The sequence below is a fragment of the Cyprinus carpio genome, chromosome B7, assembly GCF_018340385.1.
Source record: "Cyprinus carpio isolate SPL01 chromosome B7, ASM1834038v1, whole genome shotgun sequence".
Lineage (NCBI taxonomy): Eukaryota > Metazoa > Chordata > Actinopteri > Cypriniformes > Cyprinidae > Cyprinus > Cyprinus carpio.
In genome coordinates, this window is record NC_056603.1 from 4,969,114 (window position 1) to 4,979,950 (window position 10,837).

Here is a 10,837-nt window from a genome sequence, read left to right on the forward strand (position 1 = left end):
ATATTAAGGTTTCTTTGATGAATAGAAAGTTCAGAAGAACAGCATTTATCTGAAATAGAAATCTTATAACATTACAGTATAAATGTCTTCATCACCACTTTTGATCAATTTAAAGCATCCTTGCTAAATAAAATTATTAATTTATATAATTAAAAAAAATTAAAAAGAAAAAATATACTGAATCCAAGGTTTTGAATGTTATAGTGTATAATGTTACAAAGGTTTTTTTGTTTGTTTGTTTGTTTGTTTGTTTGTTTGTTTGTTTTTCTCAGATAAATGTGGAACTTTGGATTTTGCTATTCATCAAAAAATCCTGAAAAAAGTACTCAAATGTTTTAAATATTGATGATGATAATGATGATAATAATAATAATAATAATAATAATAAACCAGCATATTAGAATGATTTCTGAAGTGTGACACTGAAGACTGGAGTAATGATGCTGAAAATTCATCTTCGATCACAGGAATATATTACATTTTAAAATATATTAAAATAGAAAGCAGTTATTTCAAATAATAAAACTTTTTCACAATATTGCTGCTTTTGCTGTATTTTGGATCAAATAAATGCAGGCTTGGAGAGTAGAAGAGCACTCTTTAAAAAAAATATTACAAATCTTACCGTTCAGAACCTTTTACTGTAGTGTATATGTTACAAAAATGACTTTTCTTCTTCTTCTTTTTTATTTATTTATTTATTTTTTTTTTTTTATTTTTTTTTTTTGTAACTTCACTTACAAAACATGACTTGGCAATCTTAGGTCTCTTTTAGAGATATTAATGAAAATTTTGTACTGCCACCTAGAGAGTCATGCAGATGTGCACTCAGCTGAATCTGCTTTACTCTCTCTGATGTCCAGACACTCAGACCATCTCAACACAAACCTGTAATGGCTTAATTTTTATTTGTAGATTACCTTAAGTCCAGTATATTAAATCACAAACAATTGAGCATCAGGATCAAGAGCATCAACACTGCAGCTTATATTAATTCATAAATTACTAGTCTATGAACTAGTTAACACATTTAGCTGCAGTATAGCATCTGCCTCTGTCTGATGTTTCTCTCGTGCTACTCTTTGTGAGTGGGACTTTTTGTTTATCTTGGACAATGTCCATCATCCGCTGCATAGTACCATCTCTAGACAGAAGAGCACATTTAGTGACAGAATGCTGTTTGTCTTGTTCTGCAGAGAGACTGAGAAAGTGTTCGTCACTCAGGCAATACGGCTAAATTATTGCCTGAGGGACAAACTCAACTTCATCTGCCGCAGATATGAAGAGTCGAGTACACAGACCTTCCATGTGAGATATAAAATGTTTGTGTGTTCCTTTAACTTCATTAATCACTTTGTAAAGCAATACTTTTACATATTATAATTTCTAACTCAGCAGGCAGCCACACCTGGAGGCAGAAATCCTTTGCTCAGATGTTTGTTAATAATGTTTAAACTGTTCAAAGCAATAACTATTATTGAATGCGCTGTAAATTGTATTAATTGTTCTTTTGAGGGTCTGTTTTTCTGCAGGTGGGTGAATTTCTGTTGATGTATCAATGTGATTCCTTTGGGTTTGTTTGCTTAATATTAAGAGCCTCAGTGGCTAGAATTGCTGTTTACATACTTTGCTTTTAGAAACTCGTTCAACATCAACTCATATATACCCATTACTAGATATACATTTGTAATGTTTTCTTTCTATTTTATTATGAGATAATTCAGGAATTAAAGCTTTTTATTTGTGTTTCAAGGATCTCTGCTGGTGTGGATACTTCTTTTTCTCGTATATTACATTTTATGTATTAATCATGTCTTTAGATCAAAAATGACTGGTTGAATGCCTGTGTTACGCAGGGGTAATCACAAGACGTTAGATCCACTTGCAAGCTTTTAATAAGAAACATCGTGGTTGTACAGGCAGGGGTCAATGACAGCAAACACAACAGGGAAGAACAGGCAGAATCGTGGTCGGTACACAGGCAGAATGTCAGGGTATCAAGCTGAGAATCACAGTCCAAAAAACAAGCAATATAGTCCAGTAGGCAGGCAGCAGTAATCGTAAACTGGGGAACAGACAAAATAAGCAACAGGCATACAATAGAAAATGCTCTGAAGTGTAAACCGTAGTAAAACAAGACCTCGCAATGAACACAAGAAAGCTGGCAGCTTAAATACTAAAATCAAATGAGCTGCAGCTGGAGAGTAAACAGAGACCAAGGATGGGGCTTGTGGGAAATGTAGTGCAATAGTCACTGTGTGTGTGTGTGTGTGTGTGTGTGTGTGTGTGTGTGTGTGTGTGTGTGTGTGTGTGTGTGTGTGTGTGTGTGTGTGTGTGTGTGTGTGTGTTTGTGTGTGTGTGGTTGTATGTGTGTTTGTGTGTGTGTGTTTAATGGGAAATGGAGTTCAATGGATATGTGAAGTCGAGTTTGGAGTGCCCTCTGGTGGCCATGAAAGGCACTCTCACTTGTGATCATGACAGCCTGTTAGTGAGCACCACATTATGTGCTTTATCTAATTTGAATATTGTTTATTCTTTAAGCAGGGAAGGTCGGGTGTAAAATATTTACGCTTGTGCTAAACATAAAAGTAAAAGTAAAACATAAATGTCAACAAAAGCAGCTCAGATAAACTCATGTAAAACCAGCAATCTAATCTTATTTGACTATTTTGAATTATCATTCAGTTACAACATAGAGCAAAAATGGTTTAAATCCTATTTATTTATTTTTTAAATTTTTTTATTTTTTTATCAGGCATAGTGTAACTTCCCTGTTGTTGTTACTTGGGTTTATTAAAATGGAGCTGATGAAAAAGCACAATGAAACATTCGTTATCTACATTTATTATTGCAAATGTTTACAATTTGATATCCATGATAGTAAGAAAAAATTACATTGACATACCTTTAAAAAAAAAAAAAATATATATATATATATATATATATATATATATATACTATAATATATATATATATATATATATATATATATAAAAGACAGTTTTGTAAAGAAACAAAAAACAAACAAATAAAAAAACATATTGCATTGAATATTTTTTGTACGTTGTTTGTTTTTAGGAGTCAAACTAATAAGACTAACAAACAAGACTTGTATGTAATGGAATATGACTTCATCAATAACACTCACTGTCCTTCTATTTCATGTCAGAGATGTAAATATAGTCCAGCCTGAACAGTTAACTGTCACAGGGACATAAGCAAATGAACGAGGATGTGTTTACATGCAAACGTATTCATGTTTTATAAACAAGCAAACAAAAACATACATGAAACAGCAGGAGTAGGAAACAAAACAAACTCACAATTTTTCACAAGGAAAATCTTTTAATACTCACATTCCAATCAAGTTTTTAGACAGAGAAAATAAGCAGCAGAAGATGATATTTCAGTTGGGATACTGAAAGTCCAACAACATTTTCTAACATTGTAAATGGACCTCAGGGGAATAGATATGAGCACTTTAATGCAGGGTGGTCAGAGTCTTCATCTCATCTCTCTTTTGTACGTCTGCCATGGTCTCGTCTTCACCACCAGGGGTCTCGTCTCTCAACCCGTCCCCTTTACGATTCAGTTTGAAGGACAGCTTGGTGAAAACAGAGCTCTCTGCATTAGAGCCGCGACTGCTGCGGGTGGAGGCCGACTCCGAGTTGGTTCCTTCAAAGAGTTTGGCCATGAAGCCCAGACCAGCCTGACGGATGTGAGAGCTGCCAGCAAACACGTACAGGACGGGGTTCACACTGCTGCTCATGAAGGCGAACGCCGTCACGTTGGGACGGGCCACTTTTGCCACTTTTAAAACAGAAGAGGAGGAGCCCTGGATCACACCAATCACCTGTGAGAACAGACCAACAAGATAGAGAAAAGGCGCTTTTGTGGGCTGACATAAAATGAGAGAAAACTGATTTCATGCTAGGTATACTTACAAATACATTTACATTTTATGTGCTTAATAAAAATGTCCTGCAATTGCACTTTTGGTATACTGAAACGTAAAGTCTGCAAAGTTGGAACAACTAATTTTGTATTTAATGCACTTCAATTGTGTGGAAGTAGTGCAACTAAAGATAAACTGAAGTATATTTGATTGTGCTGAAGTGGAACTATTGCAAGTATACTTCAGGAACACTTTAAATATCTTGGCTTTAAAGACCCATATTTTTCAAAGAATATACAATCCTCATCAACAGTGACATTAAAACACATTTTAGGCTTAATATTAAGAAATGTGCATTGTGTGCAAGTGGTACTCCAAATAAAGAAAGAAAGAAACCACTTTAAGTGACCTTTCAAGACAATCATCAAAGTCACACGTGTTTGTGGTCAAAAGGTGAAATGAAACTTTCAAATTGAGCCAAAATATCAATGAAATAGTTTGGAAGCATTTAAAAACAAGAATGAACAACAAGGGATATAATTCACAAGGCCGAATCCAGAAACTGACGTAACACTTCCTTAATGCGCTCATAGCTATAGGAAATCTGAAGCGCTGTTTTATGATAATTTTATGAATATGGTGCTTCAGTAATGGAGGCCAGCATGTAGGAGCTGTGCATGTAAACCTCACTCTTCTGATCTGACACCAGAAGCTGCAGTATATAGCGACTTTGTTTGCACATCTGCCTTGCATGCCGCAAATGTTGGTTCGAATCCCACTTGGAGCGAGTGAGGGGAGTAGAACTGTAGGGGTTACATTGGTGCCATGACCCGGATGGAAGTAAGGTTTAGTTTATCGATGGAGGCCAGCTAGTAGGAGCTCTCAAGAGGCAGATAAGAGGCTTTGGTCTTTAGCATTCTTGTTAGGGCGCCTGCCTCCCATGAAACGCTGGTTCAAAACCTGCTCAGAGTGTGGTCGAGTAGAACTGGAGGGGTTACATTTCAGGTGCAGTATAAAGCGCAACAGAATCCTAGTTTGAACATTTTCCCATGCCGTGTAATCATGTGATGTTGTGAGGTCACGTGACAGCAACAAGATATTCATGATATATGTGACCCTCTCTGTGAAATCCAGTCTAAAGTCTCAAAATCTAATTATGAGATAACAAGTACCAAAATTCGATTTCAACCATTCATTTCACTATGATTTCAATCTTTGACATGGTTTTACTCAGTCAGTATTAAAGATATCAAGGTTACATTTTCACAGAACGGTCTTTACCTTATGAAGTATGATTTTATGTAGAAAACGTTAAATAACAAACAATGACTTTAGCAGCCAAGGTGAAATATTGAGAGGTGTGGCTCACCTGTAGGATGTTGATGAGGTGATACGGCAGCCAGAAGATGATGAACGCAACGATGATGAGGAGGATGAGAGCGTTTCCTCTTCCTTTGCGCTGGAACATTGCACTACGCAGCCGACAGATCACTGAGATGTAGCAGAACAGGATGAAGCTGAAGGGCAGCAGGAAGCCCAGGATAGTCTCAAAAAGGTACTGAAAGATTTCATGAACGTCGCTCTCCCAGTGGTAGGGCATACACACATGCAGATTTGGACGGAATGGCTTCACGATACTGTCGGTGCAAAGAAGATGTGAAAAACACAATGAAACAGGTTGACTGTCAGATAAAAAGAAGGACATAAAGAAGATTACAATTATTTATAAAAACCAATAGTGCTGGTCCTAGTTGTTGATATGAGTTGCAAAGGTTAATTTGGAGATGTAATTTGCTACCTTGTTTAAAATGTAATATGTAGTGTAACTATTTCAATTGCTTTATTAAAGTAGAGTAACTAATTACATTTGATTACTTTTTGATTCCTCTTCCAGATTTCGAATGAACGTTTTCAACTGCTATTCTCAAATCAAATAAGCATGTGTCCTATTCTGCATCCTAAACTTCTGAAACATATTTTAGAGCAGTCAATGCAATTTGGGAAATAATCAGTTGTGTGTGTGTGTGTGTGTGTGTGTGTGTGTGTGTGCTACATTGTGAGGACCAAATGTCCCTACAAGGATAGTAAAATCTGTATTTTTTTACATTAAAATTATTGAAAATAGTAAATGATGTTTATCTGAAAGTGTAACAATGCAAACAGGTTTTCTGTAAGGGGTAGGTTTAGGGTTGGGTTAGGGATAAAAAAAATATATATATATATTGTTTGGTCAGTATAAAAAGTAATAGAAGTCTATGGAAAGTCTGCACAATTCACAGAAACAAACTTTTTTTTTTACAGCACTTTTTACAATTACGTGTTATGAACTGGACTGAGATGGAGAGATTTTTCTGAAGCAATTTATTACATAAAATTAACAAATTAAAAATAACCATGTGTACGGCATCATTTATTCCTGAAACCTTATGAAAATTAACCATTGTTTTACTACAAATAAAACCTGGTTACTATACTTAAACCATGGTAACCACAAATTAACCATGGTTTTGCTACACTAACCTTAGTTTAACCTTTGTATTTGTAGTAAAACTTTGTTATACAAATGGTAATCAATAGGCCAAAAAACATGGTTACCACACTTTTACTTCAATAAATCCATGGTTATTTTTAAGGGAATATCAATAAGGCAAATAGGATATTTGTTTCATTATATGACCATAATCAGACAATGGCAAGCATTTATGGTTGGTGGTCTGAGCTTAAAAGTAGGATGAATGGATGAAGGCTGAAACTGTTTATTATCAGAGGTGGACAAAGTGCACAACTCTCTTACTTGAGCGGAAGTACAGACACTGATTGCCAAATGTTACTCCATTACAAGTGAAAGTTGTAAAGACCGATTTTTACTCAAAGTGCCCCTATTATGGGTTATGAAATGTTAATATTTTAGTTTTGGGAGTCCCCAACAAAAAACACTTTAATTTTCTTATAATATTTATTTTTACCTTATTTGCTCACTGACTTACCAAAGATTATTTTTTACAAACCCCTCCTTTGTGTGAAGCCAATCTGCAGTGATTGATCTGATTGTTTGATTTCATTTTCATTCCATCAAGCCTGTAATGCCTGATAAGCAGCGTTTGTGAACACATTACTGCTTAGTGTACAGTGTTACCGGGGAAACAGCTATTTTTACGCTCCAAAAGCAGCACCTAGTGGCAAAGAATGAATTTGCATTTTCATTCAGACCAACGTGAAAATCGACTGATGGTCAAGTTTTCCCAGGTTTAAGTTCTCAACAAGTGGGAGGGCAATATGCTAATGTTTCATGTTGACGTCAACATGAAACGGCTTGGGATTCGTTTTAAAAATAACTTGTTTAAATGATTCAGAGTCAACTCTTTCTTTAGAGAGACAACAACTTTGTACAATGTTTGTTTTCTGTTTAATTTCTGTTTATGATGTTTTCATTATGTTTTAGTCAAGTTACACACTGCAATAAAGGTAATTTTCAAAAATCCATAATGGGGCACTTTAAGTAAAAGCATAGAAGTACTTGCTTTTAAAAGTAGCCTACTTAAGTTCCAAAAGGAAATATTTTTTTTTTTTTTTTTTTTAAATCAGTGCACTGTTTTATTATTGTTGTATGCAAGTAATACTTTCTGCCTTTGGAATAAAGAGCTTTTAGAATGTTAAAAACCTCTGGAAGTGAAACATGCGAGTTAACAAACAAACAATAAATTAATTAATAAATTAATTAATTAAAAATGAACACCCCCTACCCACCCACACAAAAGCAGGATGATAGTGATCTCACACAGCTCTGGCAGTGTGTGCACATATCCACATTTGAACTGAGTGGACAGTAAAACTGCTGTAAACACAGACTGATAAGGAAAAAAATCTAACTTGCTTTAAAACCCAGCAACACAACAGCAGCTGTATAGGCCACATTTTAAAGAAGAAAAACTGACTTTCAAAGCTGTGATTTGTGTTTCAGTGTGACTCTTGAACGTACCGATAGAATGGCATGGGCAAAGCCATCAGAAAAGCCATCACCCAGATGCCCAACATGACGGACAGGAGCCTTTTCTTGGTCCTCAACCTCTGAGACAGAAACGGCTTTGTGACGGCCAGCCAGCGGTCCATGCTCATCAGGCAGATCAGGTAGATGGAGGCGTACATGTTGACGCAGCACAGGTAATGGACCGTCTTACACAGGGCGGCCCCAAACTCCCAGTGTAGCCCATTCGCCAGGAAGCGGAGGAACAGCGGAGCGCTCAGGAGAACCAGCGCATCCGCCACGGCCAGATTCAGGATCAGCAGACAGGTGACGGAGCGGCGACGCACTCGACACAGAACCGACCACACCACGAACAGGTTCCCGGGGAAACCAAACACGAAGGCGATGACCAGGATAGCAATCCCTATCTGATGGGACAGGGGCAGGGATGCTGAGGAAGGTGCGGCGGGGGAGATGGAGGACTGACCTGGTCCGGATAGGACTGAGAGATTTGCAGGAACAAGAGTGGCCATTTGGTTCAAAGTTAACAGTGTTGTTTCTGTTATTTCCTGTAGAGATAAAGTAAACAGAGAGAGGAAAAAAAAACAAGATCACTTTCCTTTTTGCCTATGAAGCAATTTGTTATCTATCTATCTATCTATCTATCTATCTATCTATCTATCTATCTATCTATCTATCTATCTATCTATCTATCTATCTATCTTTCTTTCTTTCTTTCTTTCTTTCTTTCTTTCTAAATAGTACTTGTTTTGCTGTGTTAGCAGTAGTAACCTTGCCCAACACAAAGCACAGTTCCCCTTTTGGTTTCTGTAAAAAAAAAAGAGAGAAAAAAAAGGGAAAAAAAACTATATGACTGCGATTTTTTAATTTATGTGCCACAAAACATTCACATTTGGGTGAACTATCCCTTAATAGGTTACATGGGTCATCACATATAATATGACTGATGACGTAGTACATAATTGAAAAAAGAATGAAAATAGCAGTTATTCAGGCATAATTAAACACATAAATCATCAAACTTAGATTTATCTTATTCATTGTTGCAATGACAAGAAAGTCTCAATTATACCCTGATTCACTTTCATTTACTGTAATAGTACTAGTGTTACTGTAACGTCTTTATTTGAGCAAAGTATTTTATTTTATATATATATTTTTTTTAGATTATCTGTCAAATCATTAAACAAAGCAAAAAAAAAAAAAAATCCTTAAACATTAATCATGAACTACTGGAAATGTTATTGAAAATTCATGTAAATAATGAAAGAAAACAGAACTTTGATACTGGGTTCCCTCTTAATTTTCAGTTCTCATCCCAACATTACCCTTTCGACATCACACAGTTGAAGATTTCTCTTGCTTTCAGGGAAATCTAGCAGAATGACACACTGCGTGAGTCTGTTTGTTCAAAGTTTAACTTCTCTAATTTAACAGGACATATTAATGTGACATGTGTGGCATGAAACCCTGAAGAAGCACTGTTTTTTTTAACACACCACAAGCTGTTACACTGAAATTGTTTCCTAAGCAAAATATGCTTATGGTTGCAGTTCTTGCATTTCTTTCTTTTTTTCTTTGTTTTAAACCAATCCTTATGGTGGCCTACCCACTTGAATTTTTGTGAATGGCCAATGATTTTGTTCAAAGTCAGTATTATAGGTTTAGGTCATGAATTGTCTTTGTATATCAGTTATGCTGCTAGTCATCTTTATTCTATGAAGCGTTTCCTGCTGATAGGGGTGTTAACCATGTTTTAACACATTTATGACAGATAAGATCCTTCGCTCATCTAGCAATGTTAAATGTTGTAAAGTCCTTACAAACATTTCAAGCGCAGCCATGTGAAAATTAACTATTATAAATCAGATGTTTAGATAAAAAGGTCATCAAGTCCAATTTACTCTCAATAAAACATTACCAAAATACTTTTTTTTTTTTTTTTTGTATTGTAGAACCCCTCATTTAGATTTAAAACTGCAGACACACTCACACATGTGCACACACACACACACACAAACCTGAATATGAATGCATTTCAACAGCCTTACCTCAACTGCTTGTTAATTTTTTCCTCAGGCAAGCACATTAGCGTAGATATAGCCTATAGAATCAGTTTTGTCCCAGTGTCTCAGAAGTGTCCTTATCATTAACATCTTTTAAATAGTGGTGCTATTTAACGTCATCGCTTCCTCTTCAAACACAGCACTTTAGAAACAACCAATTGCCTCAGACAGGAAAGAGCAAAGAACACTTCACAAAAAAAAAGAAAGAAAGAAAAAATGATGTGACTTGGTTCATTTGTTTTGGTATCTTTTCTTTCTGTTGCGTTTTGTCCTCCTCTTTTGTGCTCTAACTCTTTAACTCTTTCTCTCCTATTTTAATTTATTTGAAGCTGTGTCCAGTGATCATACTGATAATTGCATTGTGTGTGTGCGTGCGTGTGTAATACTTCGATTTCCAAATGCCCCGCACTGTTTTCATAATAGGGCAGCGTGACCGTTTCCAGTTCTTAGACTGTTGTAACCAGGATGGGCCGCTCACACGCAACATCAGCCAAATTGCAGGTGATTTCTGCGCAGATCCATCCAAGGCATGTTTGCCTCATCTTGCCGCCCTGAAGAGTATCCTTTCATCTGAATGAAACAGATGTGGCTTTTCTTTACTGTGCAGTTGTGCACTGCAAGCACGTCTCTAGCTATATTTCAAAGTCAGACTCACATAATTTTATTCAAATCAAATTAACCATGGTTTCATAATAGTAAAAGTGTAGTAATTGTGTTTTTTTTTGTTTTGTTTTTTTTGGTGTTTTGATTACCACCACAGTTACCACAGTTTTACCACAAATAACATGGTTAAACTATGGTTAGTGTGGCAAAAACATGGTTAATTTGTGGTTGCCATAGTTGAACTATAGTAACCATAGTTGTTTGGCTTTATTTGTAGTAAAACCATGG

At 35.9% G+C, this 10,837-nt stretch overlaps 1 protein-coding gene across 1 annotated transcript; it reads right to left on the reverse strand.

Moving 5' to 3' along the window:
• Positions 1 to 2,983: 2,983 nt before the first annotated feature.
• LOC109058687 (leukotriene B4 receptor 1-like) lies at positions 2,984 to 10,624 on the reverse strand. Its single transcript, XM_042726781.1, has 4 exons — positions 9,932 to 10,624; positions 7,875 to 8,428; positions 5,265 to 5,532; positions 2,984 to 3,853 (listed from the first exon to the last, which is right to left on the reverse strand). Exons 2-4 carry the CDS (start codon positions 8,390 to 8,392, stop codon positions 3,482 to 3,484), a joined length of 1,158 nt encoding a protein of 385 aa, XP_042582715.1. The 5' UTR covers positions 8,393 to 8,428; positions 9,932 to 10,624; the 3' UTR covers positions 2,984 to 3,481.
• Between the last annotated feature and the right edge of the window lie 213 nt (positions 10,625 to 10,837).

Coding starts and splice junctions, on each gene's coding strand:
- LOC109058687 (XM_042726781.1), bottom strand. CDS start 8,392: ATGGCCACTCTTGTTCCTGCAAATCTCTCAGTCCTATCCGGACCAGGT. Junction 5,533..7,874: donor TTGCCCATGCCATTCTATCG/GTACGTTCAAGA, acceptor TTGCACCGACAG/TATCGTGAAGCCATTCCGTC. Junction 3,854..5,264: donor ACCTCATCAACATCCTACAG/GTGAGCCACACC, acceptor CTGTTCTCACAG/GTGATTGGTGTGATCCAGGG.